The sequence below is a fragment of the Patella vulgata genome, chromosome 3, assembly GCF_932274485.2.
Source record: "Patella vulgata chromosome 3, xgPatVulg1.2, whole genome shotgun sequence".
NCBI classification, from domain to species: Eukaryota; Metazoa; Mollusca; class Gastropoda; family Patellidae; genus Patella; species Patella vulgata.
The window spans coordinates 67,622,283-67,648,049 of record NC_065881.2 but is presented as its reverse complement, the minus strand read 5'-3'; the positions used below and the strand labels follow the sequence as shown (position 1 = coordinate 67,648,049).

At 32.9% G+C, this 25,767-nt stretch overlaps 2 protein-coding genes across 2 annotated transcripts in view; one reads left to right on the top strand and one right to left on the bottom strand.

Moving 5' to 3' along the window:
* The window catches only part of LOC126815792 (E3 ubiquitin-protein ligase MARCHF5), a 61,717-nt gene extending 48,290 nt beyond the window's left edge, over window positions 1–13,427 (top strand). Inside the window, exons 6-7 of the mRNA XM_050541730.2 lie at window positions 8,344–8,507; window positions 9,147–13,427. Of these exons, the coding sequence (XP_050397687.1) occupies window positions 8,344–8,507; window positions 9,147–9,287 (305 nt within the window). The 3' untranslated portion in view covers window positions 9,288–13,427. The remainder of the gene's footprint in view (window positions 1–8,343; window positions 8,508–9,146) is intronic.
* Window positions 13,428–20,604: 7,177 nt separating this feature from the next.
* LOC126815791 (transmembrane protein 127) lies at window positions 20,605–25,705 on the bottom strand. The gene is made up of 3 exons (XM_050541729.1): window positions 24,652–25,705; window positions 23,217–23,387; window positions 20,605–22,736 (listed from the first exon to the last, which is right to left on the bottom strand). Exons 1-3 carry the CDS (start codon window positions 25,121–25,123, stop codon window positions 22,417–22,419), a joined length of 963 nt encoding a protein of 320 aa, XP_050397686.1. The 5' UTR covers window positions 25,124–25,705; the 3' UTR covers window positions 20,605–22,416.
* Between the last annotated feature and the right edge of the window lie 62 nt (window positions 25,706–25,767).

The following is a 25,767-nucleotide window of genomic DNA, read 5'->3' as shown; positions in this document are numbered from 1 at the left end:
AAAAAAGATTATTTATATAGATTAGTTGAGAATCTGAGAAAAAGAACATTACAGTTCTACAGAAAACAGTTGTGTTTTTAATTGATTAAAGGATTCCTGCAAACGGTATGAAAATAATGAAGAAATCCCCAGCTGTCAAGAGCTATAGTAATCAATGAAACCACATTTATTTGTGGTCTGTCCACACACTCCCTTGTGATATATGAATGTTGACCTGGTGATGTGGGTATATCAGCAATCATATAATTTATCCTTTATTTAAGATTGATTAGTAAAATACTGCTTTACTAGTTTTAACGGTAATCACTTCAAATCAATCATGATTAATTCTACTATTTTACCTCTCTTTATCTTTTTTATTAAAGCCTTAATGTGCCAAAGGCTAATAATCATTTTCCTCATTTAAATTAAACAAGAATAAAGGCTGAAAACTATTCTTTAGTTCCTGGGTTACCAACCTCTGGGTCAAACCCCATGTGGGGTCGCTAAGCACCTTTCATGGGGTCATGACAACCCTATACTGAAACTTTAGAGAAAATGCTGCAAGGGCTGGCGGAAAAGTTCTGATAGATAAATTGGGTTGAAACAACCTTTTGCCACCAATTAGTACAGTCATAGACATAAAAACTGTAGTTTTATTATTGTCTTTGTACCAGATCATATTGTGAACCTACCCATTGAAATTACCAGAAATGCACAAAACTTGTTACAGGGCAGTCCAAAAGTACCTGCAACTGAAAAGACTAACCCCAGCACAGATACATGTTGACATGGTCTCCGCTTTAGGGGATGATCCCCTTCATTTTCCACAGTAAGGAAGTTGGCTGCGAAATTTAAGCGTGACAGAGAGAGCCTACTCAAAGGCCATCAACAGCAACCATTCAAGAAAACATAATTCCTGGGTGCATGATATGGCGATGGCTGATTGACGATTGACCACAAGACATATAATAGTCAGTGTTGTGGGCATCTCTTATGAGAGGGTTGAGCACATTATCGTGAACAGGTTAAGAATGACAAAAGTTTCGGCAAGATGGGTGCCAAAGCTCTTGACTGCGGATCAGACATGTGTCAGAAGCCTGATGTCCCGTGAAAATCATCACTGTTTTGAGGCAAATCCTGTTAAACTTTTTGCCAGATCTGTAACCATGAATGATACCTGTTTCCAAAAATGAAAAAGGAACTAACCGGTTGTCATTTTCCTAGTAATGATGATGTCATGTCAGCTATAGGATGGCTCAAGAAAAATGTTTGCCTTGCAACATCGTTGACAAAAGTGTGTAAACCTGGAAACCATCGACTTTGTACAGGTCTTTCACAGTTAGGCTTAGAACTGTTCAGCTAGCCCCCGTATGTTTTCATGAAAAGCATATAAATCTCTAATCTGTACACCTTTTGTCACATTGCCAATGTAAATAATGGTGATGTTTCTTAGTAAAAGGTGACTTTGTTCTTCGAGGGGTCACGATCAGATGCTGGTTACTGAAATGGGGTAGCAACCAACAAAAGGTTGGGAACCACTGCTTTAGATAGTAACATAGATAATTCAATCAAAAACACTAGTTTAGATATCATCTTGATCTTCCATAGAGGATATTTTAAGACAGGGGGTGATGTCGTGAAATCACTATAAAGTAATTGAAACTTATAGATGGAATAATTCATAGGATTGAATAAGTGAGGCTTTTACTGAGCAAATTAAATCTGGAGAGCTATCCTTACCTCCTCTTCTCCAAGTATTTCTTTCTTCAAAATTACTACTTTTGATATCTTAAAGAGGCAACATTACCTTGGAGATCTTTGCTAGTTGTAAAAAAATAATTTTCTGTTTGAAATGAATTGACTATTTGGTTAAATCTGGCATGTTGAAATTTGATTCGAAACTAATCTGCCAATCCATACATAATTTTAGTGGTTTTCAAGGACTTCAACTAACAATATTTCAAATTGTGTATTTCTTGGTGGGCCAGTGGTAGTATTTTCAATAATTTAATGAGTCTATGGTTATTTTGAATACAATTTTATATAAAATCAATAACATTTTCTTTCTTGTGATTTAAGATTAGAAATTGTAAAGAACTAAGGACAAAACTAAACTAATCTATTAATCTATCCAATCTGATCAAAATCATTTAAACCTGTTCTTTTGAAGAGATGCAAGTTTCTATTTTATAAGAATGTTAAACTGATTGATTTTTTAACTGCTCTAAGTTAGAGCATGTAATTTTCACATAGTGTAATTGGTATTTCTCTGTTTAGATATCAAAGTCCTTTACTTTCAGCAATTCACCATCAAAAAACATGCATATTGCTATGTTTTATGTGGTAATATCATGATGGGACTAATATAAACTCTAGTGACATTGATCGCATCCAAATGTAACTTAATTGGAACATAAAGTGAACTACATCATAAACTTAGCTTATTCTCTGGAGAATGTCATTCTATCATTGAACTGGTTGAAGGACATTAAATATCAATAGAATAACAGATTGCCTCCTCTCCTGTTACATCTAACACTATCTGTGAAGAACAATCAAGAAACAACACACCATTAAGCAAGTCTTAGTTTGGTATCTGTGGCATTAGATATAATGATATCCCTCTTCAAATTGTTTTTTCAAAAAATCTTGTCAGTATTACAAGATTGGAGATAGGTTTTATGAAAGAGGATTGACAGCATATTTTATAATCAAAGTCAAGATATATTTAGAATCCAGCCTAACTTAGAATAAAATGTTTTGTTTAAATCATTAGCTTAGTGGGATGGTCGTGATATATTGTTCACTAAAGAAACATTGTGCATCAGAATTGCTGAACAATTCTGGGGGCACTATAGCTTTGCTTGGTCAATTTAGATATTTTATTGAAATTTTGTACTGTTGAATATCAGAACTGTGGGATTCTGTTAATTATGAATTTATGGCACCATATTGACTTATTACCAGTAATGAAACAACAATATCCCAATTAGGCTTAATGTGCTCATTATTAGTTATGTGGTCATCAATATATAATTATTAATATTTTCAATGGAGATAAAATTGTGATTGTTTGATTCAGTGATGTAATTTGGAAATGGAAGGTTCTCCCAGAAAAGTTAATTTCCAGATGGGTTTTATGAGTAGATATTGTGAAATGAAAGGAGACACTGATTACATATTTAACTTTATTACGGGGACATGAAACTGTCGATTTTGCTGGATCTTCTGTTTAAATTTAGTTTCCCTTGAACAAATTTTAAAAATTTATTTGAGATAATTCAGTTGAAAATTAGGTACGATAAATGCATTTCACATGCACGGCTAGTTTACTCAACCATCTGAAAAGGTATGGCATGTGTGGGTAGCTTACTCAACCATCTAAAAAAAAGTATGGCATCTGTCTGTATCTTACCCAACCATCTAAAAATTATGGCATACAAGGGTAATTTACTCAATCATCTGAAAAGGTATGTCATGCGTGTGTATCTTACCCAATCATCTAAAAATGTATGGCATACATGGGTAACTTACTCAACCATCTGAAAAGGTACCACTACTAATTAGAATTCCATTCTTCAATGGCTTGTTTATTTATTTGTCAGACAAGTGACTATTTTGCCAACTGTATTAGGATCTGTGAGCTTTGTAATGGTACCATACTAGCATAAAACCCAAATAATTTAGTTTGTCTGTTAAAGTGCTTAAGAATCCATATACATTTTTTAAAGAATAAAAATTAAAAAATATCTTTGCAGTTATTTTAGCCACACAACCATACATGTATCACCATATTTGCATCTATCTATACATTGCAAATTGTTGATGAATGGGAGAGTGGTCTACTGCATGAGCAGTAAGTCATCAAATTTGTCATTGATGAGGTCAGTCAAACATTTGTGTGTGACCAGGATTAGGGTCACCCTCTCCTGGAATTGATTCTATGATCAAAGTTATTTCTTCCCTGATCTATGCCAGAGATTATGTTTCAGTTACTAAATAAACTACAGTACTTGACTGTTAAAGAATACACACGCCATTTTTTGTAGTAAAAATCAATGTAGCAGGGGATACTTGACTTTTACCCTTGATAATATTATAGAATTTATACCAATTGAAATAGTTTATAACTCTAGTCTGAAACTAACATTTAACACAATTCCTGTTATTTAAACAGCATAGTAATGACACAAATTATTATTTCCTGAAATACACCAATATTAGTTATGTGGCTTTTAAAATCTGAAAGTTTATTAAGAAATCATACCATCCGAATAACTAAAAAAATAGATCATTTAGATTAGTCACAACTTTAAATCTTCTCCTCAGCATATATTGTAAGTGATGCTCAGAGTTTGATTTTAAAGATCCTCTTGTGATGTTCATCTTTCCCCCATATGAATAACATAACCCAGAGTCCCATGGTGTGGTTTGATGCTATGCTGTCCCTATACACTTGCTGAAACCATCCCAATTCACAGAATTATTGAAATAAGGAATTACCATATAAGTTTCTCTTGAAATGCCAAATAATTTGTTAAACCTGGTTTTCATCAGTTTTATGGTAATACAGAATTATAAATCAAAAGTGTTAAGCTGAAAACTAAGCCTATGATTCAGGTCTGAAATGACAGTATCAAATAAATTAATAGAAGATTGAGATAATTTAGCAGTTGATTATAGAACAAATCAAAATATTGGATAGTTGAACAGCATTATTTAAAGTTACAGGGTATTTCAATTATCAGTTACAATAGAAGCTATTTATGTTTTGTTTAGTACAGAGAGACTATTTATAATTTATATTGCGTTCATATATATTGATTATTGTACATGTTCATGTAACCTGCTATTACACAGAAAAAAGATATAAAGTCAATAATTTCATCTACTTTTTGATTTCTGTAATGAACTTATCTATGTTTTTACAGAGTTGTGTGGTTTACAATAATACAACATGAGAACACGCTTGAAAAAAAACATGCTGTAAAAAAAAAAAAAAAAAAGACATGAATACACTAAAAATTAAATGCTATAAAGAAATAATTAAACAGGACACGAATACACAAAAAATTAGATGCTATAAAGAAAAAAAAAACAAACAGGGCATGAATGCACCAAAAATAAAGATGCTGTAAAGAAAAAACAAAAGAACAGGACATAGCAAATTAGATAATATAAAGAAAAATATTATAAAAATGAACCACCTCTCATTTTTACTTAAAATCTGTCTGTTAAGCGGGGATTTTTCTCAAAGTATTATTAAGTGGTGTGACAAAATGATAGTAAAGTTACATACAGCATTATTATAAGGGAAATTCATTTACATAATACATGAATGCTTATCTTTTTGAATTACAAAACTACAGGTTTTTAGAAAATAATATTACAAATACCATATTGTGTTTCACCTTGCTATTAATGAGTCCTGCACACAAACAAATTATTTTAGATCAGTCCAGAAATAAAGTATTTTTGATGAAAGGATGTTCAGATTTAACTCATTTATTTCCTTCCTTAATTAAATACTTGATATAAAAATTTAATGTTTAACAATGTCTTATAACTCATTCACTTCAGCCTATGGTATATTTAACATTAAGGTGTAACAGGTTTAAGATTAAAAAGTATAATTGCTTCTTATTGTCAGCTGATGTGAATTTTATTTCACCTTATGGAATGATAGTGATGTGACTTTTAACATGTTTATGTGATACAAGTATGCTTTATTTCCTAGGTTAGGTTATATTGATTTAAATTCCCTTTTTTTGCACTTGTTAAATATGTTTAACGAACAGTTTGTGCGGTGGGTCATTTCAACTTTTTGAACTTGTGTTTACAGTTGTATTAGCTAAAGAGTTCACATAATATTTACAAAATGATTTAAATATTTAAATCCTAAATATTTGATAGCACTAACAATGGTAACTCATAGACATTTCTATATCCGAATAATGTGACAGTGACACCAAAAGCTGTTCTTTATACACAGGAGAATGAAGAGAATGTCAGAAGTTATAGATTCCTGTTAACTATGTTGCACTCTAGAAAACCATTTTAACTAAGTTTTAAAATCAGAAAAATTCAAATTATCAAATAGCTCAGATTATCCTCACTTATTGTTGTTGCACCCAAAGATGAGTCTATAATACAACAAAGCAGCAAAGAATTAAAATGGTGGTATTGAATGGATGTCTGAAGTATAATATTTATTCATTTTTTTTATACTCTTACAAGTCATTTGTGTTGTTTCATAAAACAGCTTTCATTCATAACTTATTTGCTTGTTTTCTGTGTATATATATAAATATATATATATGGCTTAAGACTAGATCTGTAATTTGATCAGTGAGTTTGATTTCTGTTACTAAAATCAATCGACATTCGTAGCTGATTGACAGCTTGCATGCAAACTCATTATTTCCAAGATATAAACAAGCGCCTGCCATGCAAGTTAAGCCAACAATTTGCAAGAAATAGAGACGAGCTAAAAAAAAGAAGCGATTTCTCGTACAATCAGGGGCCATAAACCAGGACCCTGGATCTTTGGGATATAAACATATTTTAAGTTTCATCAAAATCAGATAAAAATTGTGACCTCTAGAGGGTCCACAACCTTGGTATTACTTACTTTTACACTATTTGCATACAAGGAGTGGCCATTTTGTTGGGCACATTCGAACTGATTTTTACGAAAATCAAACTCAACCACTCAACGGTTTTTAAAATCGGATAAAAATTGTGACCTCTAGAGGTTCCACAAGCTAAAAACATGATTTTTTGTACAATCATGGGTCATAATCCATGAAGTTACAGTCTGATATGCGCGAATATCGAAACCTTGGTATTACATACTTTTCCATGAAATTCGATCTCTACAGTCATTAGGGTGTAACGGTAATACATTTAAAAGTTTTTTAAATCAGATTAAAATGGTGACCTCTAGAGGGTCCATAAGCTAAAAATCTAGGAAATTACGTGCGGATACATGCCATTATCGTCAGGAACCAAGATCTTTGTGATAAAACATAAATTTAAAGTTTCATCAAAACCGGATCAAAATTGTGGCCTCTAGAGGGGCCACAACCTTGATATACCATATTTTTACACTATTTGCGTACGAGGGCAGCCTTTTTGTCGGGCAGTTTTGGTCCAATTTTCACGTAATTTGAACTTAACTGACATTACTGTGTAATGGTGATATATTTGAACGTTTTTTTAAATCAGATAATAATTGTGACCTCGAGAGGGATCACAAGCTAAAAACGCGATATTTTGTCCAATCAGGCGCCATAATTAAGGAAGTTACGAATATCGTCAGGAACTGTGATCTTTGGGAAATTGGATAAAAATTGTGACCTGTAGAGTGTCCACAAAGAAATTGTAGATGGACGTACAGGGCCAACGGCATTATACGTCCACATGAAAATGTGGGCATATAACAAAAGTTTTAGAGCTGGATGCAAGACCAGTTTAATTAACATTGTTTTAAGCTTTGATGGAGAATAACTTTGATCACACAGTAGAAATATACTATTAACCTTTGAAATGACATGTTTGAGAACAAACTCATCTGTATACAGATAATTCATGACTATCAAATTGTTATGTAAATCATAGATTACATATATTACATAATTTTAGTTCTCTTTATGACGTATTGTGTGAATATGGTACCAAAAATATTATTGAATATGTTTTTTCTTGAGTGCAGCTATCCGATCTGAAACTGAGTGTGGTATAGGGGAGATAATCCTTTTAGAAAATGTAGAAATATTTCAGAATCTGTATTTTAACCCAATCTGTTTAAATCACACATCCTATTTCGTTTCGTTTTTTATAGTTAAATTTTTTGTTTTATTTGTCAGTACTACACTAGGATCTGGATCGGAAGAGTTGTTATATAACCTGCATTCTGGATAGCGTGAAGGATTAGCCAATGAAACCATCTGTTACGGCGACTTCTTGATGTACAATGCACGGAACTGTGGGTAAACCACTAGACCTATGATGCGACCTTTCATTACAAACGGTCAGATCTTCATAAAGTGTAGGCCATCGAAACTATAAAAAAACAAACGAAATATAGATCTATATTTTAATCAGATTGATTTTAACCCTACATAAAAGATACTTTGCATAAAGTCTTTTTATTCCACCGTTTCATTGTGATTGTCAGTAAGTTTATAGTAATACTGAAAATCAGATGGACTATTCATTCAAGATGTTTAGGGTGTTGCATATGGCATCAGAAAAAAATTGAAGAAAGCACTTACGATCAAGAACATTAAAGTACACCGAACATATGTTTCTTAATCTTGAATTGAATGAATTAACATGTTTTTTTTTTTTATTTTTCAGAATTTTCACGTTACACTCGTGTACCAGCAGATACAGTACCTCTATCTGATCCAATATGTGCTACTAGAGTGTTATGTGGTGCTTTAATTCTACCAACTATTGCTACTATTGTAGGAAAATTAATGTTTGGTTCTGTACAGTCAAATTTTCAGAGAACTTTACTAGTAAGTCATATTTTGGTGTGGTCAAGTCCGTCAACAACCAATATCCTTATAGGCCAGTGAAAGACAGTGATGCACATCTTCTTTGCAATATTTGATCAGAGGTATTCGTGAAAGTTGCATAACTAAAGGATACAGAATAGTTAATTGTTGTATTGGCTTGCAAATACATAAGAGTTTTTGTTTCTTTCACAGTTTAATATAGTATGGGAAACTGTTGACAGGAACACCTTGAATATAAGCAATGACATATAATCAGACACAAATTTTAAATCTCCCCATATATACCTGCCAAAAATTTGAAAAAAATTTAAATCATATTTGGAGTGGGGAAGTAAAGATAAAGAGTCCTAGCATAGGACACATAATAATGCTGCTTTTGTCAATTTACATAATGACATAGCTTAGAAAATGGTGTTGCACTTTCATATCTGTAGAGTTACACTGTAAAAAGACATTTAATTTAGTAATAAAACAAAATTGTTGGTATTTCAATTATTTAAACCATTTAGACACAATGTATTTTGGTTTTTCAATTATTTGATATAAACAAACCATTCAGGCATAATGATTGGTCTGAATGTTCAGACTATATATTTTCCCGGAATTGTATAAGATTTTTTCTTTCTTTCTATGTTTCAGGGTGGAATAGCATTTATAGCAATTAAAGGTGTCTTAAAGATATATTATAGACAACAGCAGTATTTTAGACAAGCAAACCGTGTTATACTTGATTTCCCTGAAGAATCAATAAATCCGCCCCAGACATCGGAATCACACTAGGTCATATATCAGATTATCTATATAAGGTAGACTTTATGATTGTGTTTAATAAAGAGGAAAATATCATTTTAGAATACAATAAAAATAATAGCACGAGAAAGGGTGAAGAAGGTTTTAAAAGAATTAAGTGTTCAGTTTCTAAATGCCGTATAAACTGTACAATATAGATGTTCTTTGTTTTCTCACTAAATTAATCATCACTTTTATTTAACGAATCCTATTTTTAAACGAAAATTTATTATTCTAAAAAAATTGCTTCAGATCTTAAACTATGTACTTGTATACGACATGATATAGAATACAAAATTATTGATGTAGATGTATTGAAGCTATGTTAGGATCAGTATATGTAATTATTATTCCATTTTGTTAGTATGAATTTTAAAATCACCTTTAGTTGAAGTCACAACTCTGGGAGGGCATTAGGTGTAATTGTTTGTACAAGACTTCCTTCGTGAAGATTTTTAACCTGTGAATTGCATGATAAACTATATATATATATAATAACCTGTACCAGAGAGGTAGAGTTTTTACATGCCTAGAATCATCACTCTACATTAGGGGAAAATGGTTACAGTAATGATTTAATTGAATATGATCGGTGCTGAGGTGTTGTTTTGGTAATAATAATGTAAAATTGGTAATGTTATTTATGTAAAAATACATTTTGTTGAACATAATCCTTTAGTAACATTTAATGATTGGAATCCTTTAGTAACATTTAATGATTGGAATCATAACACAACTAACACAGTTATATGGGACAGCAACCACTGGTTTATTATACACATACATGACGTTTCGATAAGTGTAATTTTTATACGCCCACAATTTCATGTGGATGTATTATTATGGCCCCTGATTGTACGAAAAATCGCATTTTTAGCTTGTGAATTCTCTAGAGGTTACAATTTTTTTCCGATTTTAAAAACGATTTAAATATATCACCATTCCACCATAATGACGGTTAAATTCGAATTTTGTGAAAATCGAAATGAAACTGCCTGACAAAATGGCCGTTCTTTGTACGCAAATTGTGTAAAAGTATGTAATACGAAGGTTGTGGACCCTCTAGAGGTCACAATTTTTATCCAATTTTGATGAAACTTAAAACATATGTTTATAACCAAAAGATCTCAGTCTCTTTTGATATTTGTGCATTTCAGACCATAATTTTCTTGATTAGGAGATACAGGTATCTATGATCGCTCAGAGGCATATGCCTTAAGTAGCATATACCTTAAAAAGGATATACCTTAGTAAAAGTCAGTGGCACCACTCTCACCTAACGGATCTTTACAATATTACATACGCAGCATAATGTTTTAGATTCATACATCTAAACCTGATAGAATTTTAATGATTGAATATTAGCAAGCTTTAGTGTAATCGGCTGATTAATGTAATATTTATTTGGAAAACTGGGAAATAAGATTATGTCTACATTTAGTTATCATTTATATAAGTGTCACTATAAATATTTAGAGTATTAATAATTAAAGATTTATTTGTGAATGAAAGGTAATATATAATATTTGAAAAATAGCCCTCCAATAAGACTGAAAGACTGGAATTTATGTTAGTCAAAGAGATATGTTTATTATAAATCAGGGAAAGCTATATTGTTCATATATTTGTTCTGATACATGGAATCTGGATCGGAAGGTTGTGTTGTCTAATGCATGCACTTTGGTTCATAAGGTCTGTCATTGAGTCAAGTGACATGGTTTCGATTCCTGGTTTGTACGCATCAAAGAGTAGGGTTGCAGGCCTAACCTTGTTGGTTTCTTCAAGTACTTCAGGTTTCCTCCCACGGCTAAAGACCCCTACAGCCTGTGTGTAAGCAAATTATTCAAATAAAAATGTACCCTTTGTTAGTATAAATCGGTCAAATTTGTTTGTTTCGTGTGTTTAAATTAACTGTTAGTCTTGTTTCTACCCTTTCCAAGTGACAGTTGTCAGTTCTGATTCCACCAGTAATATTATTAACTCAATCTTTAATTTAGTGTTCAGTTTAAATGGAGGTGACAATAAAATTTTAAGAAATTGATTATAGTAGCCATGTATAGAAATCTGTGAACCATCTCCTTTAAAGGCTCAATACCACTCTTGTTGTAACTGAATAATATGTCCCAATCTTTATTCTGGTCAACAAATTGTACTATTTTAGAATATTTCAATTAATTGATGATACAAATTTCATCTTAACACACCTTATTTAAAAATTTTGAAAAATTCAACATAATGGTTTGAAATGTCTAACGTAAACCTTTTCAAATGAAACTTCGATTTAAAAATATTTTCGAACCCTCTGGACAAGTAAAATAGGATGTAATGGATAATTTACACAACAGGTAGGACACTTAAACATCTAGTACTTAGATAGAGATATTATTTATTTTCTGGAGCTTTCAAGCCAGCAAGAGTGTTATTGTCCCTTTAAAGTACCTTTCTTCTTTAGCTGGCCATTGAAAAGGCCTTACACAAATTAAAACAGTTTGACTCTGGAGAAAAAAAATTATTTTTGGAGAAAAAAAATTATTTTTGGAGAAAAATGGCACTCATTTATACCACATGACAGGAAATAATGTCTCATTATAAATCAAAAAAGCACAGATGTCACTTGTACTTAAAGTTTGAAAATAAAATGCTATTAATAAAACATGTTTCTAGAATATACAACAGATGTTTTTGTATTAAATATTAGGTATATGTTGTAGATAGTATACATATGTACATGTATTTACTGGTAGTAAGATTATATATGTAATACAATAAACGATGATATTAATATTATTACCGGTATATAGAAATATGGTGTATTGTCATGGCCATTACAGAATTTGCTATTTCGTTTAGAAATCACATTTACAGAACCTTGTTCATTGGTTTTAAAAAGAAATTACAAAATAACTTTTTACTGTTAGGCCTCTGACCATTGTACGACCATGTATTATGTAGAGCAATTCAATTTTATCAGAATTTGTTATTTCCAATTATAGATCTCAGAGGGATATCCTGCCAATTTATTTAATTAGCACATCAGATTAATATGTTTTGATTCAGGAACTGGGATCAATGCACTGCTTATCTTGTTGTTCTTTTTCTGGCCGGCGACACTTTTCGAAAACAGCCTAATTCTCCGCCAATTCAAGTACGATTGACAAAAAACTTGGAACAATTGTCTATACCGGTAAAACTATTGTACTTGTTATTTTTCACAAATATTAAAAAGTTCTTTCTCTTTTAATGCAGACAGATTGTAAATTTGTAACTTTAAAGTATGAAATTGAATACTGGAATCTTTCATTTGGGTCAAAATAAAATTATTGACTTCCTTTGATGTTATATGCTCTACAGACCTAAAATGAGATCTAATCCTGTTTGTCGTCGACTGTCAGCAAAAATTTTAACTAAATTAAGCTAATTCCCTCTTAATATTTAGAAACAAAAGTTTAAACGTATTTTATTGCAAATAATTTGAAAAGGATATTAGGACAATTTATAGAAATTATGACACTCTTTTCAACAATAATCGAAATAACAGATGGGTTCAACCTAATTCATCACTTTGCTTTTACTTAAAGCGGTATAGCTCCTTTAATGTTTATTTCTATTTTGATGTTAAAAAGTAAAAGTACAATACAGAATCTTGGTGGTAACAGTACTAGTATATATGTTAGTAAATACTCAAGTCATTTAGTCAACTACTAGAGTCATATTCTCCAAATGGTTTAAAGTTTGTTTGTGATTTGTGTTTAAAAAGCCCTAATATATTCGTAACTAGTCATTACTACCAGTACATATTTATTTGAAAACATTATTTTCCAAAATGGGATAAATTTTTGTCCTCGATCAACACACAAAGTTTTGAGGGAAAAGTCTCATGCCAAAGATGCACAGATATTAAAATGTTTAGTAAATTATAGTTAAAAGTAATGTTTAGTAAACTATTTCTTTTATTTCCAGAAATATTGCCCCGTTTTTGCCCCAGAGAATTTGAAATTGGTTTGTCTTGTTTGGAAATTATCTGTGGTATATCTTGTAAATATCTTTTTGTAAATTAATGTTGAAAGTTTATTTTAATATAAGTTTGTAAATATATTATAAAATAAATAGATAAATACAGTTTTTAATTGAGTTTTTTTGTTGTTGTTGTTTTTAAGTAATTTGACATATTTTTATTATGATAAACTATGTTTGATATTCTAAATATCAAGTTACTGCAAAAAAAAAAGTAAACAATAATTACTGTAAATTCAACCCTGATTGGCCGGTTGTTGTATAGATGGAAAATGTCCATATTTCTAAACTCAGTACAGAATATATATTGACATTCATTTATTATAACGTATAATGGATTGTTGATTGCTGTTTTCAGTAGTAGGGCAAGTCCAATAAAAAGCCAATTTGTAAAGAGGCCCTTGAACATGGATTTTAAGGTTAGATATTGTAGCTTTGAAAGCATCTTTCACCCAAACAAAAAAGATTCCAAGGGTAAATGAAAATGTTGTGGTGAAAGGTAGTTTTCTGCAAGATACATGTCGTTGTGTCAGTTTTAGACAAACAGTGAAATTGTTGTTTATTTTCCTAGTAAACGTTGTGTGATCTCTATAGTAGCAACTCGACCAGCCTAACAGACAATGTTTACTATTGGATTTTCTTCTACTTCCTTCATTTGATTAAAGCAACAATATACAGCCAACGTGTTACCTGTTATCTTGTTGACTCTTTTACAATCTTTGTTTCTTGATTATCAAAGATTGATTCAATTAACCTTTTTTGTGAAATGTCAGCTAATTATTCTGCTTAAGAGACTTAAGATGTATAATTGTTTTGAAAGTTGTTACAAATCTTTTATGACTGATGACACAAATGAAGATTTTTATTTTTCGACTTGGATACAATCTCATGACATTAGTCTTTTGGTGGAATAACACATAGCTATGGAAAACAGACTAATATATTTAGACACTGTTTCAAAGAGCATTCATTCGACATTATCTAGCTAATTGCATGTTAAATATAAATCCATGAAAATTCAGGTTTGAACTCGTATAGAAAGATCATTTGGGAAAAGTTATGTTATTCCCATGGTGGTGTTTTTATAGTTGCTCCTAAATTGTGGTATGATTTACCTCTGAAAATCCGAAACAGTGAAACTTTGACTACAGCCGAAGACACACTTATTTCGGGAATGCTGTGAAAATTAGACTTTCTGTTCACTGTGTATATAACCATTTCCCATTGTGCTTTGAGCATGCTTTTCGATTGATTTGGTGCTCTACAAGTGTACATTATTGATATTATTATTTACTGAGTTGTACAGACATATAATATTTTGAAGAAATCCAATACATGTATATAAATGGAAAGAAATGGTTTAATATCCAGTATAATACTTTGTTGTCCCCTGCCTTTCTTCGAAAGGCAGGGGACTATTAAAATGGATTTGTCTGTCCGTAAGGCCGTCCGTCACACTTTTTGGGACACAATAACTCTCTTTCTAATTGAGCTAGAATGTTCAAACTTGGTGTAGGTGTTTATTAGGTCAATACCTTGATGGAGTTCGAAGATGAGAATTTTCCGCTTAGGGTAAGCGGAGATAAGCAATTTGATTGGTTGATGCTTTGGGACACAATAACTTTTGTTCTAATTAAGTGAGAGTGATGAAACTTGGTGTATAGTTTCATTACATCAATACCTTGACTAAGTCCGATAATGAGCATTTTCTGCTCAGGGTAAGCAGAGCGATAAGCAATTTGATTGACCAAGATTTTAGAACACAATAACTCTCCTTCTAATTGAGTTAGAATGTTCCAACTTGGTGTAGGTGTTTATTAGGTGAATCCCTTGATGGAGTTCGAAGATGAGCATTTTCTGCTCAGGGTAAGCAGAGATAAGCAATTTGATTGGTTGATGCTTTGGGACATGATAACTTTAGTTCTAATTAAGTGAGAGTGAGGACATTTGGTGTATAGCTTTATTACATCAAAACCTTGACTAAGTTCGATAATGAACATTTTATGCCGAGGATAAGCAGAGCGATAAGCAATTTGATTGGTCGAGAATTTGGAACACAATAACTCTCCTTCTAATTGAGGTAGAATGTTCAAACTTGGTGTAGGCATTCATTAGGTGAATCCCTTGATGGAGTTCGATGATGAACATTGTCTGCTTACGATAAGCAATCTGATTGGTTGATGCTTTAGGGGCATGATAACTTTGGTTATAATGAAGTGAGAGTGATGAAACTCTGAATATAGATTCATTATATCATTACCTTGACTAAATTCGATTGTGTGAATTTTCTGCTTGGGCTAAGGAGCAATAAGCAATTTGATTGGTCAAGATGGAAGTAATATAACACAAGGGTAAAGAACTTTTTCGGTACCTAATTCCTATATCTGATTAAAACTATTCTACCACATTTTGACTGTGATCTCTTGTTGGGTATCATTAAGTTCATTCAGTGCAGTAAGTGAATCTGGATTATACAGATGTACCAGGGCTGGCAGAAAAGTTCTAAGCCTGTCTGTGAAAAACCTACATAGTCCCCTACGAGGTGTACACACTTTTGGCAACGATGTTGCAAGGCCTGGATGCTGGTCAGAATGAAATTTTCTTCAGCCACCCTAAAAAAGTCGTTCACAGCTAACATGACTTCATCATTACAAGGAAAATGACTGAATTTTGGATTCTGTTTGAAAGTGATGAATCCAGGTCTCATCCATGGTTACAAATCTTGCCACAAAATTATCAGGATCTGCTTCAAAATGCACAGATTGTCATGGGAATCTGACATGTTTCTGATAGACAGTCCACAGTCGAGAGCTTAGGCACCCATCTTGCAGAAACTTTTGTCATTCCTTATACTGGCTGCCATTATGTGCTCAACCCTCTCATGAGAGATGCCCACAACACTGGCACTATGTCGAGTGGTCAGTCGTGGATCAGCCATCACCATGTCATGCACCTGGGTACTGTTTTCTTGAATTGTTGCTGTTTATGGCCTTTAAGGACGCGGATCATCGTCTAGGCTCTTTTTGCCACGCTTAAATTCTGCAGCCCACTTCTTTACGGTAGAAAAGGAAGGGACATCATCCCCTGAAGGGGAGACCATGGCGGCATGTAAATGTGTTGGAGTTAGTCCTTTTAGTTGCTGGTACTTAATGACTACCCTATACTATCGGGCCTATAGCCAGTTTTGTCCATGTCTGGTGATTTCCATAGGTAGGTTCAAAAAGACACTAACAACACTCAAGTTGCAGTCCTTATGTCTATGATTCAGTCAATGATTTTATTTATTGGTGGCAAATCCATCCTTTTCAGACTTAGAACTTTTCAGCCAGCCCTATGTTCATCAAAAAAAAAATCATATCTTCTTGATCCAATTCCAACCCAGTTACTAAATCCATGTCTTTCGTCACCAATCAGTCATTACTGATATTATTAACTTCTCAATAAATTCCTGTGTTGCTCCAAACAGTGAAAATGTCGCTGGCTCACTAACCTGGAGGTCCCAGGTTCGATCCAAATTTTAGCCAAGAAAGTTCCTCAGGTTATTCCAACATGGTTTCCTTTGTCAGTTGTGCAGGATGCAGGGTCTGGCAAGGGAAAATGTCTAGTCCTTTGGATGGGACAAAATTTTTTCCCTCATTGCACAATGATAGTGTATGCCTGTCTTCATTACCATGGATGGAGCAAAATAAAAGGACATTAAACCCCTTTTCATGTCATTTCATTTCAATTAAAATGTCTACACACTTGACTACTACAGGTATCAGTAAATATGCACATATCACCCATGTGGTTAATTGATCTGTACTGGTTACCTAGCACATAGAGAATAGACTTTAATATAATCTTCTTTACTATTAAATATTTAAAAACTAGCAGAATGCCCGGCTTCGATCGGGGGCCATAACCCCGAAACCGGAGGTGGTAGACTAACGCCACCTGGCCTATGTTACTCCCCGGGCGGAGCTACCCCTATACCCCAAATTTCAGACCCGGGGCAGACCTAGTGTAGCCGTCAACCCTGAACAGCCGGGGGTCATAACCCCCCGAAACCGGAAGTGGTAGACTATGTTACTCCCCGGTCCGAACTACCCCTATACCCCAAATTTCAGACTCGGGGCAGACCTAGTGTAGTCGCCTACCGCGAACAGACAGACAAACAGACAGACAGACAAACAACAGTCACAAATATTAGTATAGATTACACTCCAGTACAGATGATTGAGAGCAATGCCAAGTACTCAACAGAATAGGTTAAAGGACCTTGTAAGAGCTCCAAACCTTGGGAATAAACTCCCTTATGAGATAGAAAGACAGTTACACATGCATCACTATAATTAAATCTAACTTGAAAACATAGGCCTATCTATTTAAACAAGGTTTTCTATTATTGGGGGGGTGGTCTGGTGTTCTAACATGTTGCTGTAAATCATAAGGCATGTCTCATCGATCCTAAGCTTGTATATGACAATGAGTGGGGGTGTCTGCTAAACCTTGTGTTTTTTTTCCTGGTACTGCTAAAAATAATTATGATCAAACAAATGATTGAAATTGTATCATATGTTAGTCCTGAAATGATTTAGTTAAAACATCTACTCGGCACAAAACTAAATCATTCTCTCTTTATTGTCTTGTTTTATGTTGGTATCGTTGGTAACTTATTGTTGTATTATTTTTTGTAGTAAAGAGCATCTGGACATATAACTTTGTGAAAATTGCATTTTACTACTACTACTTACTACTGCATTTTCTTTACCACAATCAATACTATCCGGACAATTAGGCAGAACTTAACTCAGTAGACCGAGTACAAGTATGGTGAATTGATAGACCAGCAGACATTAACATGTGGATGTATAAAAACGAAATTTGAAAGAACATATGGAATTTATTTTCATGGAAATAATATACATGTGCAAGTGAGTACAGGAATGTACACTCTTCTTTTTGTTGTTACAAAATCTACTGTAATTAATTTATTAAGAAACTCAATATATTAACATACTGAATATACGATACAAACATATTTCAAGTAATTTAAGTAGGGAAACAAGAGAAAGGGGTTTATTTAACAAAAAGGAATATAATATGGTGCATTCTTGCTGCCACCCCCTTTCCCTGGTAGTCATCAGATTGTGCACATTTACCTCTAGGCAAATATGGTAAGTGAGAGAGACCTCAGTTCCTGTGTCAAGTTCAGGTAACTTTATATTATCTGTGGTATTTGGATTTAATTTTTCACACTCCATGTATTCTTATTTTTATCTTGTACCATTTATTATCTTATATACTGATCCACGAGATTGAGATGCAATGAAAAAGCACAGGATTGTGATTCTCTTTTGTAAATGTCCTGCCAACAATCCTGCCAAAATATCAAATTTCAACTTATCATGTCTCGCCAGCAGTTCTGGTCAAATCAGTGGTGTATTATCGGCATATTTTGGGAATAAAGTCAAAATATATTTTCTTGTGTTGAATTGAAATTTTATCACGATAATATTTGGACCAAGAACTGGGGTCCCAAGCATTACACATCTTGTCGCTGTTCTTATATTTGGGGATGACCCTTTTCGAAAAAACCTAACGCTCCATCAATTCCAGCTCTATGGACATGAAACTTGGCAGTCTTGTGTATGCTCATACTTGTTTTAGCAACCAGTGGTTGGCAGGCAAGATACACCCACATTTTGCAAGAGATGAATAGAGAACAAGCTAAAACAAAAGTGATATTTCGTACAATCAGGGGCCATAATCCAGAAAGTTATGGTCTGAAATGCGCAAATATCGAAAGAAGCTGAGATCTTTGGGATATAAAGATATATTTTCAAGTTTCATAAAAATCGGATAGGTGCCACAACCTTCTATTTATGTACTTTTTGTCGGGCAGTTTCGTTTCGATTTTCTCCACATTTGAATTCAACCTTCATTATGGTGGAATGGTGATATATTCAAACAGTTTTTAAAATCACGATAGAAATTGTGACCTTTAGGGAATACACAAGCTTAAAACCATGATTTTTCATACAATCAAGGGTCATTATCCAGGGAGTTACAGTCTGATATGCGCGAATATCGACAGGAACCAAGACCTTTGTGTTATAAACATACATTTCAAGTTTTGGACGAGAATGCTTGACGCGAACAGAACAAGGAGTGGGTTTAATTACAACTTCAAAAAGATGTTTAATACGAATCATAATTACCAGTACAACAACTGTCTTCCACTTTTCAGCCAAATTAAGGTCAAATAAAGGGTACGATTGACTTGTATTTGTTCAGGAGGCCATTTCAGAAGGGCCTTGGTACGATGTGACTCTGATCGTTTTTACCTGAAATTGATTGTTTCACAGAAAGCTTATACAATTTGCTACCAGATGGCGCCATTAACTGAGGTTCGTTGAAAAAGTGAAAAATTGTGACCTGTAGAGTGTCCACAAACAAATTGTGGACTTATAAAAAGTTTTCTTTTATAATCAGAACATCTACAATTCCATTTACATTACTTTACGATGTATGTAATTTCCACCACTGAATAATGAATTAGTTGAATTGACAAATCTACATGTACTTGTTCTGTCCATCATATTCATGTGTCATTTGTTCTGCTCTTTTGTGAAGTTTTTATATGTATTTGTGACAAATATTCCGATTAATAAATGGTGTATTTGAAATATCAACCAATATTGAATTCACATGCTTCTGTCAGAAAAAATATAGCACATCTGCTGGTATTACAACTACAGTATTGATAAAAAGAGAGAGAGAGAGATAAATGAGTTTTAACGTCCACTCGACACAAACTAGGTCATTTTGGGACTAACATATGGTTTTAAATTTTAATTCAATAATTCGCTTGCGCGTAGGGGTCTTTAGCAGTAGGAGGAAACCGGAGGACCCGGAGAAAACCCACGAGGTTGGTCAGGCGACCCTACTCCTTGTCATGTACAACCGGGGATTCGAAACCACTCCAGTTGTCTCAATGACAGGCTTTATGATACAGCGCGCACGTGCTAACCATTCGGCCATCCCCCCCCCCCCCCCTGATAAAATGAATGCCCTGTCCTGATTTAACACCACTAACAAACCTTGACATATTCTGTAGCGTTGTAGTATGGTCGAATCAAATATTATTATTTACATTACCTATTTATATAAAACAAATTATTATCTGCACTACATGCTGATAAGAAAATTTTGAGCACTATAAAATAAAATACTGGTACAATAAATCAAAAAATTTAAAACATACAATGTACCATTTACAGGTAGTCCTTCAATAACAAATGTTACAGCATAAAAATATAAAAATAATTTATTACTTCAAAAACAGTACAATAACATTAATTATTTATAGTGATCAAGTTACTAAATGAATAATTAACTAAGTAAATATTTACAATTTATTCATTCCAATAGCACACTCTTTTACCATTTCATATCAAAATCCTTAAATTCCGATGGAAACCAATACCATGCTGTGTGCTACAAGTGACATTTTGCTCAGACAGTAATTAAATTCAAACTCTCATGGCTTCTTTTGTGCACACAGCATTGGGTACACAGGACCTCACTTCTTTTCATATCATCCGGACAACTAGACGATGGTCATTGCCAGGTCCTTTGTCCTGAACCACTGATAATAGGAAAACACACTGGAAAATCTTGGAGAACTTAATGGCCAACACTGGGATCAAGCTCCTGACCTCCTTGATAGTGAGCCAGCACCTTGCTCACTGAGCCACCCATTACAATGAAAGATCAAGAGCAATAACAGTGTAATAAGAGAGAAGGGCTTTGATTTAAATGATAAAAGAGAATGTCCAAAAACCAATTGCACAGAGAAGCATACATATATAAGGTTAAAATGATTACATTGCAATCACATTCAACAAATAACAATTATTTTTATTTTAACTATAAGTATATAGTATGTGCTCCATAACCATTGATACTAGTAATATTGTAAAATAACGATATCTACAAACTGTTTTTATTTAGCACTAAATAAATACATAAACACAGTTTAACCATTAAACTACATAATGAAGCTAATCCAAAGCTTTAATTATGTAAAAGCACATCTATTTTATAAGGAATTTACAACATTAACAGTACCAGTAGCCTTCAGCTAAAACAATGTAGGCTGATAAATTTAGAGATTTAATATCAAGAATTATTAAATAGATTTTTATTAAACATTTAATGAAACATCCATTACACGCTTACCAGTAGCCAAGTTATCCTTGACAGTAAGCATGACACTCATTTATTCAATAATAAGATTCTGAATTTTTGAAACCCAAGAACAATTCCAAAATTATTATAAGCTTTTATAGATGTATTTTTTGGACAATCACTATCTTAGAGAGTAGAGACATAACCACCATATGGAAAACTTAATCCAAGCTACCAGGCTCAGTATTGACCTGCTGTAATAATAAACTTGTTTAATTTTTGTCTATAATTTGACCCAATTAACCTCAAGGGAGACTGGTAATTTGTCAATTTGCAAATGAAAAATTCCTCAAAATATGGGCTTCTTCCTTCTGAAACAACTTAATCCTGTATTATGATTTTCAATATATATTGTAGCTTTGTGAACAATCCTTCAAATTAAAAAAAAGAACTCTGCACTGTGGAGTGCTCACAAGAAATGTGGATGGACCAAAAAAGATGTGGATGTTGACGGTATATATTCAAATTACATACCAATACATGTATCTATAAAATTGCAAATGAGAGAGATTCATAGGTTACATGCAATTAGTAGTTTTAGCACTAATACGAAACTGACTATAGATATGAACCGGTATTTATATTACAATTGATTTAAATGTGTACATCTTGAAACAGAACATCATACATGTAGATATCCTACTTCAATAAAAACAACCAACCAATAGGATTAAGATAGATTATTACACACTGTCTTTTGTGTTTCACATTTTAAATATTTATTCTTATATATCACATTTTGATGACAATCTTTAATCATTTTTCTTTGAACCATGAGTAATGTAACACATAGCTATATTTTGGCTATAGGTTCACCTTCATAACGGTAGGATCACATTAGATGGGCATAACAAGATGAAATGTATTTTGTTTATGGGGAGTAGGCCGGTGGTGGTGGGAGGTTAGCCATAGGAGCTACCTCTGGTTCTGGTGGGGGTAAAAGGCTATTCAGATCATCATAGTCATTCATCACATAGTTGTGTCGGGGTTCTTCAAAAGATGAACGTCTGCGCAAGCAGTTAAAAGCTACACTGAAAACGGATATACCTCCAGCAGCCGTTACCAGATAAAAACTAACATCAAATGTGACATCAACTTTACTTCCTTTATGTAACTTTGTTTTATTCTGTAACTCATCCACATAGACAGTTACATAGTAACAAAATAAGTTGATTACTACACACATCAACACTGAAAAAAAAAATTATATGCCGTTTTTATCTATATATGGGTTACTATAAAATCATTCAATCAAAACAGCTCATAGTTGAACTACTTACTGTAAATATTACATGGATGTAGATACATGTAGTTTCTATCAAACAAACAATGATGGACACTGTTGGACAGATACATAGTCTGTGTGCAAATGTGTCCCTTGGTGGGTGTAGTCTCATGATAATTTTATGAGTAATAATTACTTATAATTATAAGAAAAGTGTACGTCTAATACCTATTGTCAGATATATCGTATATTGTCACACATTATGTAGCAAATATTTAACAATAGGTGAAAGATTGTATGTAATACTTTTTAATCAAAAGTAAACCAACAAACATACAAACTATATTGAGATTGGGTCCATGACAGCATGAACGTCCATATTTATTTGGAAACACAGTTTGGAATATTACCATGTACATTTGTAGTGAATGCTTTATAACATTTACCTGAGAGAATGCTGAAAAGAGCATTACGTCTTAACATCTTCAAAGCCTTGTGTGTAGGTCCCATTAAATCCAGTAAAAAGGCAAATAGACTGCATAGTATTCCAAGAAAACTGAAGGCAATAATGGCTTTAAACAGTAAAACAGTTCTAAATGTAACACAATTAGACATCACTGTAAATAGAAAAAAAGACAAGAATTTACATGTATTCTGTGTATCAAAAATATACACTAATAATAATCTGTATCAATTTATAAAAAAGAAGAACAAAGGACAATCAACTTTTATGATCATACAAAACAGAGTGCTTTTAGAATCCTGTCCACAAATTGTTTGCAACAGCTAACCCATGTTCATGGCACATTCAATACAGGTAATGTCAGTGGTGGATAAATTTTTGTGCAACAAAATTACAAAACTTTTTAATGGTTCATCATGGGCAGATGGCAGAAGGTGCTTTGCATATTGTATTTTGTTTAAACTAAACTTTCCAAAGGAGAAATTATGAAAATCTGAGATGTTAAAATTAGTTATTTGTAGAGATACGTGTAAGTGTATTGCCATTTGAGAAGCTATTTGAAAATATTGATAGCTATGTAAAAGAGTAAACATCACATGACAGTCATTCCTTTCCATCACTTTCTAGCCAAAAACAAAGCCATGACAAGGACATTTGTTGTCTAAATTACAATACAGACTAAACCACCTGAAACAATATCTGAACACAACTGCACGAAAATTATATTCTTTTATTTATCGGTGATTTGATAAATTTATAAAGCTCATAGGCCTTCATAAATCTGGACGTCATTGTGTAGTATTCACAACAACACAAGGTATATACATGTATGGACATTATTTATGGATATAACTGTGTTATGAAACATTGTTATTAAATAACAGAGATGTACATGTAGTTATATTCATAATATATCTTGTGTTGTGTTTTTTTGCGATTATTAAACTATACTTATAGCTATAGATGTCATTTAAGGAATTGATATATTGAATAGTGGCCAAGAAAATTACAGAATTACATGTTTTATGGTGCTGACACGGTATAATAGTGAATCTATGTATCACAATTCACCTCACCACATTATATATTGTATTGAAGTACCAAATCCGAACTGTGATACATACATGCCACTTTGTTATGAATTATTCTATAAATTTGACAGATTTCTGGTACAAAACAACTTGTGTCGCACTGAAAAACTTTCTCACAACACATGTAAACAGAATGTCATGTTATGATGTTCTGCTTAAATTAAAATACAAACACTAAAGTTCAATTTTCTCCCAAATATGTATTTCAAATAGGATTGTACTGCGACATTTGGATACAAAGTGTGTCATAATAACAGTCGCAATACCTGGCACTAATGTACAACACTATATTCTAAATAACATTTATCTTATAATTTGTATTCTTACTTTCATTGGCATTTGGGCCATATTTATAAATTTCATTAACTGTTGCTGTGGCGTGAGAGTTTTGATCCTGATAAAATTGACCATTGTAGAAGAATTGAAAGGCTCCAAGGTAATGTAGATCTCCACCATGTAATAATGTACAGCCCCCTCCCCTCAGTGAAATCCAGCGTGGTTCAGATAAAGCTGTGCATAAAATCACAATAGTTATCATACTACAGACAGCAGCAGCAAAGTTTCTTTCTTTATGTTTAAATCGAATTCTTGATCGATGAGAGACATGACTGCGCCCTTCTCGATGTCCATGTCTACTTCGGGTACGAGATCGTGATCTGTTTCTTCGTGTACTAGTATCTCGACTTCTACTTGTGGATGGAGTGTTTGTTGAAGAGGCTACTGCTGTTGAATTGTTTGAGGATGATGGAATCACATCAGTGGTTTCATTGGTGTCATTAACTGGTTCAGTCGCAGACATGATTATTTAAGTACAATTACGGTATATGAATTATATTAAATGAAAGATTAATAAAATGACTCTCTTCTCACTATTGTCCGTGACCAGCAACCATGTAAGTTTATCACAAACGAATAGATCAACTGTTAAAACAAGTAAAGAAAGTCCGTACATGTATTTATAGCTATCAAACTGATAACACTTAGGCCAGGGTAACGAGTTGCTTATATCAGATCGTATTTTACCTTACACTTACTACAGTGTTCCCGGAAGTGTTTGACATTTCAAGCTTAATTTAATTTGACTTATCTGTGAGCGAATATTGTAATATACATAAAATGATAATAATCTACAGGTAGGTAAAAACGCCTACAAAAGAAATCCATAAATTACGATCCCTTTTATGGACACATTTTCCAATCATAACCACAAATACACTCCAAAACGTAAACAAATAAAAATTCCCCAATTTCGCAATTTCGTCGTTCAACTTAGAGTTATCTGCTCTTGTTAATACTTAGGAATGGTTTCGGAGTTTTTCTACATGATGAGTACACATTTACAGCACTAATTACTCGAGTAATTATGGATGACTTCGATTTCCGTGTTTCCTTTTGAAGTTGATGTGGTTTAGATACAATAATACGAAACAAATAGATTGCCCC